Source organism: Panthera pardus, unplaced genomic scaffold, assembly GCF_024362965.1.
Source record: "Panthera pardus isolate Hobbes unplaced genomic scaffold, ASM2436296v1 HiC_scaffold_21, whole genome shotgun sequence".
Lineage (NCBI taxonomy): Eukaryota > Metazoa > Chordata > Mammalia > Carnivora > Felidae > Panthera > Panthera pardus.
This window is the reverse complement of record NW_026526777.1, coordinates 41,397,893-41,410,229: the sequence shown is the minus strand read 5'-3', so window position 1 is coordinate 41,410,229 and position 12,337 is coordinate 41,397,893. Positions and strand designations below refer to the sequence as shown.

General features: G+C 34.3%; 1 protein-coding gene across 8 annotated transcripts in view; it reads left to right on the top strand.

The window, feature by feature from the left end:
• ACBD6 (acyl-CoA binding domain containing 6) overlaps window positions 1-12,337 on the top strand; it is a 210,173-nt gene that overhangs the window by 95,560 nt on the left and 102,276 nt on the right. For all 8 annotated transcript variants that reach the window (XM_053909164.1, XM_019428106.2, XM_019428062.2 and 5 more), the window contains one exon: window positions 8,910-8,999. In XM_053909164.1, coding sequence (XP_053765139.1) covers window positions 8,910-8,999 — 90 coding nt within the window. The remainder of the gene's footprint in view (window positions 1-8,909; window positions 9,000-12,337) is intronic.

Here is a 12,337-nt window from a genome sequence, read left to right as displayed (position 1 = left end):
GTAATGTTTTTGAGATTCACCCATTTTGTTGTGTAGATCAATTCTTTTTTTTTTTATATTGCCAAATAATAGTCCCTCAAAATAATATATTATTACTTAATCTATTGTCTTGTGATGGACACATGGCTGTTTTCATGGCAACTTATTATTGCTATTATTACTTATTTTATACAGGATAAAGTAATATCTCCTTTACTTATTTCTTCACTCTTAAGTTGCTACCAGCATGGCTTAGTAACTCCTTGTGAAAAGATTTTTTGTTTTAAATCCTTCTCAATTCCCTGATAACAGCAACACCATTTCTCTTTACCTTAGATCTTAGCCAGTGAAAGAGATCAAGTAGTTGCTCATTTTAAATATGTATCACACATATTGGTGTGTGGTGTTCTTCTTAATGCTGGTAAATAAATTATCCTACAGGGAGCCGCTGGCTTCCATGCTAGGTACATTTGGAGACCTTAAACTGCCTCCCAGTCCTAATCCTGTATTTAAGTTTTTTGTTTTTTGTTTTTTAATTTTTTTTAACATTTATTTATTTTTGAGAGACAGAGTATGAGCAGGGGAGGGGCAGAGAGAGAGGGAGACACAGAATTCGAAGCAGGCTACAGGCTCCAAGCTGTCAGCACAGAGCCCGACACCGGGCCCGAACTCACAAACCGTGAGATCATGACCTGAGCCGAAGTTGGACACTTAACCGACTGAGCTGCCCAGGCGCCCCTGTATTTAAGTTTTTGAAACAACATTGTCGATTCATTATTGAGAGGGATTGTGACATTGTGTGGTTTCTGGTGCTTGCAGGTGAGGAATTGTCACTGTAGCCAGCTGCTACAGCAGCAGCAAAAGGTGGAAGATAAGGATAGGATAGAGGAGATAGAGACATGGAAGGTTATTGGTAGCTGACGTCAGCCTCTACTACAATTGTCAATTTAAATTCAGTTCTTTTGCAGAGAGAAATTCAAGTCGATTTGTTTACCATATTTCATTTGCACAGAATGGCAAGTGACAACTCTTAGAAATTTAAACATACCCATTTTGCCAGGTTTTTGTTTTTGTATGGTGTGTGTTTTGTGTCTGTTCACAAAATACTATAAGAACATCAAGACTCATTTTATAATGTATTCTCTTTTTGTTTAATTTGTACATCAGGAGGAAATCTAGTTTTAAAAAATTCTACAGTTTATAAGGGCAAGTAACTAAGGATATCAAAGAAGCATTTAAAATATTAAGACCTGCTCTGTATTTTCGAGAAGGTATGAAAGTAATACCACTTAATAGGTTAGCTGCCACGCTGCACTTTCCAAGCACTTAAGTCATTCATCTGTCTGAGGTAGGACAGTATCTGCACCCGTGGTTAACAGATGAGAACTCTTTTCTTTTTTACCCCCTGTGTGTTAACTGTATTTGAATTCCAGAATTTATCCGGAGCTCTCCAAATAGTGCTTGTAAGTCTTCTTATGGCCACAGATTCCTTTTAATAATGGCTTCCCCTCTAATCTCCTAAATACTTGTAAGATATTTTTTAAGAGAGTTGTTAAAACTAGAAACAAAGATTGTCACCTTTTGTGGTAGCAGTAAAAATATATTTAATTTGAAAATGTGTAGGAGATTTTATCATTTATAGAAGATAAAGCAATTATATAAAAAATGCATAAACTACTTTATGAATTTGGATAGTCTGTAAGCAACTACAGCTTTAATGTGCTCCTAATTCATGGTTTTTCTTTTGGAGGAGAGATGTAAATCCTGTATCTAAAATAATTTAATAATTGCATTGTGTTGGTCCAGATGTGTTTGTGGTTAACAAAGAGAAAGAAAAGAAACCACAGGTGTTTACTTTGTGATTTTGTCCTGAATGGTTTTGAGGTTGGCATCTTTGCAAATTACTGCTTATGTTATTACTTGAATTAATAATCTCAAATTAGAGCATGTTTAAGAGAACTTTATAATTTGAAGTAAAGAGTTATTGCATTCCGACACCTGGTTGTGCTGGTCTTTGTTCTTTTAAGTATAGAACATTTTGAAAGCAAAAATTCCAAAGCCTGATTTATCTTTGCTTATTTACAAGTATGTTTAATCTTGCTCTTGTTTTGAGCTTCTTAATACTGCATAAAGATATTAATCATTAGGTGGTCTTAATGTAGATATTTTCAGCGCTTCTACAGAAAGTCATTGTCAGGGAATTCATTCTAATTCAAGGTTAATTAGTGTACCATTAAAATAATGTGTTACAAAAATTAATTACATCACAGGTCAAAAAACGTATTAAAAAGCATAGTGTAAATGTCTGAGAGCACATCATCCTCTTAAAACATTGCTATACTCGTGCTACCGTTCTGGAAAATATATCTAAAGTGAAAATCACTACTGAGGTCCAGTCATAGGTGTTTCTCTTAAAGTAAATTTTTGGCACCACATATGGGAAATTTAAAATATATCTCCCATTAACAGTAAAATGTGTTGCTTGTCTGCTTTCCCATCGCAACAGCTAAAGATTTATATTTTAGCATTAGTCGATATAACCCTACTGGGTTAAACCTAAGGAGAAATCAGGAACTTGGTTAAGAAGTAGAAATTATCTGTACAGTTTGAGGTAAAAGTACTAGATTTATTAATACTATGTTTTCTTACTTCACTGTTAGGTATTTTGGTAGGTGTTCTGTGTAAGTATATCACACATCGTTTTGACTATGCAGTAATTCTTATTAATAGTTTAACTTCATAGCCGTAAAATGTACACTTAAAATTAGGTTGTAGATGGAGACTTTGAAATTCTATCTGATTCTTTTAACGTAAAAGCTATGAAACAGTTAAATAGAACTATAGAATACTTTATACATTGGTATTTTTCCCGAGTCTTACTAGGATATCTGATTGTCCATATTAAGGGTTTTGGAATTCGTGCCTTAATAACAGCAGGTCACTACACATTAAGAGCTACAGAAATTTTAACATATGAGACTCTTTACTCAACAACACATTTTTTACTTAGTTTTTAGAACTGTCTTCATTAAACAAAATTCTTACTGGGCTCTGAACAAAATAGCTTACTATAACAAATTGTGAATAATTTGCCCACATTTAAAAATTTTCTTATTTCCTGCCTCTTTGGATTTTGTGTAAGCCTATAGGAAAACATATTCACAAGTAAATATAAACAAATTGAGTAAATGAAAGAAAAAAAGAAGGATAATTTGTAGGGAAGAAGTTGGCTTTGTTTTGTTTGTTTGTTTCAAGAATAGACCTGGTTTAATTAGTTGAACTACTAGGTGCTTGAACAGAGTCTGAAAGACAAAGAGTAAAAAGTGGGTTTAGAAAAGCTTTCTTGAAAGGTGGTTTTTACTTTTAAAACCATCTTTGTCCCAACTTACATCTTCTTAAATCTTTTCTAAAATGACATAGAGATTTCTACTTAATGTAGAAAAACATTCCATTCTTTAAAAATGACATCACTACCACCCTCAAAGAATAGTGTTAAACTATGCATCACTCATTTCTTCAGAAAAGCCCTTAGCTTCTAGGAGTTTTTTTTATTCTTTAGACCAAGTGAGCTTCTTTAATTAACTAAATCAAGATTTTCTGACCGTGAATAATAGAATTAACCTGTTGATAGTGACTGTGAGTCTTAGGTAGACAATGATTAAAACTAGTGTTTCATATTTAGGACTTGTTCTCCTAACAGTTTATCATCTATTCTGTTTTGCAAGTGCAACATCTGAAGATAGGCACTAGCAGACTGTGTTAGTGTTTTTTTAGATATTTCAGAGTGAAATTTGGGATATTAATGAGCAATGCTTAGTTTCTTTTTTTTAATTTTTTTTTCAACGTTTTTTATTTATTTTTGGAACAGAGAGAGACAGAGCATGAACGGGGGAGGGTCAGAGAGAGAGGGAGACACAGAATCGGAAAAAGGCTCCAGGCTCCGAGCCATCAGCCCAGAGCCTGACGCGGGGCTCGAACTCACGGACCGCGAGATCGTGACCTGGCTGAAGTCGGACGCTTAACCGACTGCGCCACCCAGGCGCCCCGAGCAATGCTTAGTTTCAAACTGATTAAATTTTCTTGCATTTTAAGGAATATATTTGGGTAAATTTAGGTATACTGATTATGATTTCTACCTACATTTAAGTATTCATATTTTATCCACAAGGTTTCTTTCACCAGAAGAAGTAACTATAATAATTCAAGAAAACTATTCTTTACATGTGCAAACTACTTTAAAATTAATAAGGCATTATCTTATAGCTCATTCATTCAACAAATACGATTGGTGTTACTGTTTTAGTAGTATCCTTTTCTTCACTCCGTAGGTGAGGAAATGGATCAGGCTGAAGTAAGTCATTGGGCTAGTGCATAATGGATTCCAGAGTACAACTCAGGAGTTCCAATTAATTTAGAAAAGTCTACCTTCTTTCCATAGAACATTTTATATCAACCATGCTTAGGATAATCAACCTACAGTTTTACATATTACTTTGTCTTTCTTAAGACATTGTATCTTTTAGTACATACCTATCAATAATTACTTTAATGGCCTAAATGCTCCATTTGAAAGACACAGGGTGACAAGATGGATAAAAAAAAAGGCCCATCTGGTGCGCCTGGGTGGCTCAGTCCTTGAAGCATCTGACTTCAGCTCAGGTCATAATCTCACGGTTCATGAGTTCAAGCCCCATGTCGGGCTCTGTGCTGACAGCTCAAAACCTAGAGCCTGCTTCAGATTCTGTGTGTGTGTCTCTCTTTCTGCCCCTCCCCTGCTCGTGCTCTGTCTCTCTCTTTCTCAAAAATAAACAAACATTAAAAGAAATTAAAAAAAAAAAATCTATATGCTGCCTATAAGAAACTCACCTCTGATCTAAAGATACAGACTGAAAGTGAAAAGATGGGAAAACATTTACCATTCAAATGGAAGCAAAAAGCAAGCTGGGATAGCAATACTTCTATCAGACAAAATAGATTTTAAAACAAAGACTAATAGAACATAGAAGAGCATCATTACATAATGATAAAGGGATCAATCCAATAAGAAGATATAAGAATTGTAAATATCTATGCACCTAACATTGGAGCACCTAAATACATAAAGCAAATGCTAATGGACATGAAGAGAGAATTGATGGTAATACAGTAATAGTAGGAAATTTAACACCCCCCCTTACATCAATGGATAGTTTTAGGCAGAAAATCAATAAAGAAGCAGTATATTTGAATGACACAGTATACCAGATGGCTATAATAGATGTATATAGAACATTCCATCCAAAAACAATAGAATGTACATTCTTTTCAAGTGCACATGGGATATCCTTCAGAACAGATCCTGTGTTAAGCCACAAAACAAGTCTCAATTAACTTAAGAACATTGCAGTCACACCATGCGTTTTTCTCATCAACAATGGTATGAAACTAGACATCAGTTACAAGAAAAAAACTGGAAAAAACACAAACACGTGGAGTCTAAACAACATAGTACTAAACAGCCAAAGTGTCAACGAAGTCAAGAAAAAAAAAATACATGGAGACAAATGAAAATGAAAACACAAAGGTCCAAAATCTTTTGGATGCAGCAAAAGCAGTTCTGAGAAGGACATATATAGCAATAAAGGCCTGCCTCAAGAAACAAGAAAAAGCTCAAATAAACAATCTAACCATACACCTAAAAGAACTAGAAAAAGAAGAACAAAGCCTAAAGTGAATAGAAGAAAGGAAATAATAAAGAGCAGAGCAGAAAGAAATGACCTGATGACCTAAAGACTAAAAAAAGAAAAGAAAACGAGGAAAACACAATGAAACCAGGAGGAGGTTCTTTGAAAAGATAAATAAAATCGATAAACACTTATCCAGACTCCTTAAGAAAAATTAATAAATAAAAAGACCCAAATAAATAAAGTGAGAAATAAAAGAGAAGTGACAATTGACACTACAAAAATACAAATGATTTTAAGAGACTGCTATGAAAAATTATATGCCAACAAATTGGCCAACCTAGAGAAAGTGGATAAATTCCTATAGACATACACTCTTCCAAAATTAAATCGGGAAGAAATAGAAAATCTGAAACTCTAGTAAATTGGTGATCAAAAAACTATGAAAAAAATAAAGTGCAGGACCAGATAGATCCATAGGTGAATTCTATCAAACATTTAAAGAGTTAATTCTTACTGTCCTTAAACTATTCCAAAAAATAGAAGGGGAAGGAAAACTTTAAAATACATTCTACGAGGCCAGTGCTATCCTGACACCAAAATTAGACAAAGATGCCACCAAAAAAGAAAACTATGGTTCAATCTTCATGATGAACACAGGTGCAAAAATCCTCAGCAAAATATTAGCAAACCACATTCATAATACATTAAAAGGATCATTCACCACGATCAAGTGGGATTTATTTTGGGGATGCAAGGATGGTTCAGGATTCATAAATTAATCAACATGATATACCACATCAACAAAATGAAGGATGAAATCATATCATCTTAATAGATGTAGAAAAAGCATTTGACAAAATTTAACATCTGTTCATGACAGAAACTCAGCAAAGTGGGTTTAGGGAGAAAATACCTCAACATAAGAAAAAGCATGTATGAAAAACTGACAGCTAACATGATACTCATGTGAAAAACAGAGTTTTCCTCTAAGATCAGGAACAAGACAAGGATATCCACTCTCACCACTTTATTCAACATAGTACTAGAAATCCTAGCCATGGTAATCAGACAAGAAAAAGAAATAAAAGGCATCCATATTGGTAAGGAAGAAGTTAAACTGTCACTATTTGCAGATGAGATGATACTATGCATAGAAAACCCTAAAGGTTCCACCATAAAAACCATTAGAACTGATAAATGAATTCAGTGAAGTTACAAGATATAAAATTAATCTCCAGAAATCAATAGCGTTTCTGTATACTAATAACAAAGTAACAGAGAAATTAAGAAATAATTTCATTTACAATTGCACCAAAAATAATAAAATACCTAGGAATAAACTTAACTAAGGAGATAAAAGACCTGTACTCTAAAAACTATAAAACATTAATGAAAGAAATTGAAGACAACACAAACAAATGGAAACCTATCTTCCGCTCATGGATTGGAAGAATCAATATTGTTAAAATGTTCATACAACCCAAAGCAATCTACAGATTCAGTGCAATCCCTATCAAAATACCAACAATATTATTCACAGAATGAGAACAAATAATCCTAAAATTTGGATGGAACCACACAAGAGCCCAAATAACCAAAGCAATTGTGAGAAAGAAAAAGCTGTAGGTATCATAATTTTAGATTTCAAGATATACTACATAGCTGTAGTATTCAAAACAGTATGGTAATGGTAGAAAATAGACACATAGATCAATGAAACAGCTCAAATATAAACCCATGCTCTTATGGACAATCTATGATAAAGACAAAAATATACAATAGGGCAAAGATAGTCTCTTCAGTAAATGGTGCTGAGAAAAGTAGACAGCTACATATGAAAGAATGAAACTATACCATTTTCTTACACCATCCACAAAATTAAGCTCAAAATTGATTGAAGACCTAAATGTAAGATCTGAAATCCTAAAAATCCTAGAAGAAAACACAGGCAGTAATTTCACTGACATCAACCATAGCAACATTTTTCTAGATAAGTCTCCTAAGACAAGGGAAACAAAAGCAAAGATAAACTATTGGGACTATAGCGAAATAAAAAGCTATGCATAGCAAAGCAAAACAAAAAGGCAACCTACTGAATGGGAAAAGATATTTCCAAGTGATATATCCAATGAGGGGTTAATATCCAAAATATATAAAGAACTCATATGCCTGAACACTAAAAAAAAATAAACAACCCAATTAAAAAGTGAGCAGAGGACCTGAATAAACATTTTCCCAAAGACATATAGATGGCCAATAGACACATGAAAAGATGGTCAACATTAGTAATCATCAGGGAAAATCAAATTAAAACTGCAATGAGATATCACCTTACACCTGACAGAGTGGCTAAAATGAAAAACAAGAAAATATAAGTGCTGTTGAGGATGTGGAGGGAAAGGAACCCTCCTGCATTGTTGGTGGAATGTAAATTGATGCAGCTACTGTGAAAAACAGTATGGAGGCTCAGAAACTTAAAAATAGAAATACTATATTATCCAGTCATTTCTCTACTGGGTATTTACTCAAAGAAAATGAAAACACAACTTTGAAAAGATATATGCACCCCTATGTTTATTGCAGAATTATGTACAATAGCGAAGATATGGAAGCATCCTAAGTGTCCATTGATAGATGAATGAATACAGAAGGTGTGGTATATCTATACGTACACACACACACCCACACACACACACACAGGAATTATGCTCTTGTAAAAAAGGATGAGATCTTGCCATTTGGCAAGACAATATGGATGGACCTAGAGGGTATTATGCTAAGTGAAATAGATCAGACTAATAAAGACAAATATCATACGATTTCACTCATGTGGAATCCAAAAACGAATGAATAAACAAAAAGCAGACTCAGACCTATAAATATAGAGAACAAACTGATGGCTCTCAGAAGGAAGGGGGTGGGGTTATAGGAAAAATGGGTGAAGGGGAGTGGGAGATACAGACTTTTAGTTATGGAATCAGTAAATCACAGGAATTAAAGGCACAGCATAGGGAATATAGTCAGTGATCTTGTAATAACATTGCCTGGTGACAGATGGTAGCTATGCTTGTGGTGAGCATAGCATAACATATAGAGAAGTTGAATCACTGTGGTGTACACCTGAAACTAATGTAACATTGTATGTAACATTACTCAAGTAAGATAAAATAAATAAAAATACAATTCTCAACCAAAAAAAAAGTATTTTACATGGCCTCATAACTGGATTAAGAAATTCATTTATCTCAATTTTTGTGTTTTTAGGGCAGAACTCTACTCCATTGGGCGTGTGATCGAGGACATAAAGAACTAGTCACAGTCTTGCTACAATATAGAGCTGATATTAACTGCCAGGTAAGAGTGATGATGAGGGAGTTTTTTAAAAAATTGAGGTAAAACCCCCACAACATAAAATTCACCATATTAACCACTTTAAAGTGTACAATTTATTAGCATTCATACACTTAACAGTGTTGTGTGACCGTCACTACTTTCTTGTTTCACATTTTCATCACCCCAAAAGGAAACCTTGTACTTATTAAACAGTCACTCCCTATTTCCCCCTCTTCACAGATCTTGCCAATAGCTAATCTTTCTGTTTCAATGGATTTGCCTATTCTGGATATCTCATGTAAATGGAATCATAAAATATGTAGCCTTTGTGTTTGGCTTCTTTCGCTTAGCATAATGTTTTCAAGGTTTATCCATGTAGCATGTGACAGTACTTCATTTTTTATGGCTAAATATTATACCATCATATGGATAATGCCACATTTTGTTTATCTCTTCATCAGTTGATGAAGAGTTGGATCATTTCCATTTTTTTTGGCATGAACAATTGATATGAACAATTAATGCGTGTGTTTTTGTTTGAACGCTTGTTTTCAGTTCTTTTGATTCTGTACCTAAGAGTAGAATTTCAGAGTTGTATGGTAATTTGATGTTTTTAAGGAACCTCTACAAACTGTTCTCTACAGAAATTGCACCATTTTACATTCCCACCAGCAATGCATTGGGGTTCTAATTTCTCCACTGCTTTGCCAGTACTTGTTATGTTCTTTTTTTAACAGCCATCCTAGTGGAGTGAAGTGATATCTCATTGTGCTTGATTTTGATTTGCATTTCCTTAACAACTAATGATGTTGATATCTTTTCATATACTTGTTAACAATTTCTGTATTTCCTTTGGAGGAATGTCTGTTCAAACCTTTCACCATTTTTAAAATTGAGTTGCTTGTCTTTTTGTTAAGATGTAGGAGTGTTTTATATATTCTGGATAGTAGACCACTGTCAGATACATGATTTGCAGATACCTTCTCCTTTTCTGTGGGTTATCTGTTCACTTTTTGATAGTGTCACTTGGTGCACAGGTTTTGAATCTTGATTTCAGTTTTTTTTTCTTTTTCTTTTTTTTCTATTCTTTCTTTTTGTTGGTTGTGCTTTTGGTATCATACTTAGGAAACCATTGCCAAGTATAAGGTCATTAAGATTTGTCCTCCTGTTTTCTTTCTTATTTGTTTTTATTGTTTTAAATGTGCATAACATAAAATTTACCATTTTAACCATTTTTAAGTGTGCAGTTCTGTGGCATTAAGTACATCCACATTGTCCAACCATCACTATCATCCATCTCCAGAATTTTCTTCTTCCCCAACTGAAACTCTGAATTCATAACTAACTCCCCATACCCCCAGCTCCTAGCAACTGCCATTCTACTTTCTACGTTCATGAATTTGACTATTTTAAGTACCTTATATAAATGGAATTATATAATATTTGTCCTTTTGTGACTGACTTATTTCACTTAATATTTTCAAGGATCATCCATGTTGGTAGCATGTGTCAAAACTTCCTTTCTTTTTAAAACTAAATGTCGGGGCGCCTGGGTGGCTCAGTTGGTTAAGCGTCTGACTTCGGCTCAGGTCACAATCTCGCGGTCCGCGGGTTCCAGCCCCGCGTCGGGCTCTGGGCTGATGGCTCAGAGCCTGGAGCCTGCTTTCAATTCTGTGTTTCCCTCTCTCTCTGCCCCTCCCCCGTTCATGCTGTGTCTCTCTCTGTCTGAAAAATAAATAAACGTTAAAAAAAAATTTTTTTTTAAATAAAACTAAATGTCATTATACATATATACCACATTTTGCTTATCCAAATATTCATCTATAACATTGAGTTTCTTTATTCTTTTGACTATTGTGATTAATATGCTATGAACATAGGTAGCAAATTTGAGTCCTTACCTTTGTGTGTCTTGAGTATATACCCAGAATTGGAATTGCCGGGTCATGAGGTACTTCTTTATTGAATATTTTGAGGAATCACCATACTATTTTACACAGTGGCTGCACCATTATGTATCAGCCATGCATAAGTGTCCCAATTTCTTCACATCTTTACCAACACTTGTTATTTTTTGTATTTTTGATAATAGGCATCGTAATGAGTGAGAAATGGTATCTCATTGTGGTTTTGATATGCACTTCCCTAATGACTGGTGATGTTGAACATCTTTTCATGTGATTATTGACCATTTGTATATCACTTTGTTTATGTCCTTTGCCCATTTTTAAATTGAGTTGTTTGTGTTTTTATTGTTAAGCTGTAAGAATTCTTTATATATTCTGGATGTCAGTCCCTTGTCAGATAAATGATTTGCAAATACTTTCTCCCATTCTGTGAATTGTCTTCCACTCTATTGGTAGGGTCCTTTGATGGACAACAGTTTTAAATTTGATGAAGGCCACCTTTCTCTTTTATTGCCTGTGCTTTTGGTATCATATCCAAGAAATCATTGCCAAATTCAATGTTTTGAAGCTCTTTGCCTATGTTTTCTTTAAGAGTTTTATAATTTCAGCCCATATGTTTAGGTCTTTGACCCATTTTGAGTTAGTTTTTGTATGTGGTATAAAATAGGGGTCCAGTTTCATTTTTTTGCATGTGGATAGTCCGTTTTCTCAGCACCATTTGTTGAAATGTCTTTTCCCCATTGAATAGTCTTGGAACCCTTGTCAAAAGTAATTTGATCATATCTGTAAGGTTTTGGGCTTTCTACTCTATTCTGTTGGTCTATATTTCTGTCTTTATGCCATTACCACACTTGTTTGATTTACTGTAGCTTTGTAGTAAAATTTGAAATCAGGAAGTGTGAGACCTCCAACTTTTTTTTTTTAAGTGTATTTTCTTTTTTTTTTTTAAGTGTATTTATTTTGAGAGAGGGTACACGTGCCCATGTGTGAGCAAGGAAGGGGCGGGAAGAGAGATAGAATCCCAAGCAGGCTCTGTGCTAACAGTGCGTAGCCTAATACCATGAACTGAACCATGAGACCATGACCTGAGCCAAAATCAAGAGTTGGATGCTTAACTGACTGAGCCACCCAGGTGCCCCTTGTTTTTCCTTTTCAAGACTGTTTGGCTATTCTGGGTTGCTTGATAGGATGATTTTTTTTTTTCTGCAAGAAAATGTCATTGGGATTGTCATAAGGATTACATTGAATCTGTAGATCACTTTGGGGAGTATTGACATCTTAATGTTAAGTCTACCAATCTGTGAGATGTTTTTCCATCTATTGGTGTCTCGAATTTCTTTAGGCAACATTTTGTGGCTTTCAGTGTATATTTCTTTCACCTCCTTGGTAAAGTTTATTCCTAAATTTCTTTTTCTTTTTTGATGCTATTGTAAATGAAACTGTTTTCTAAAT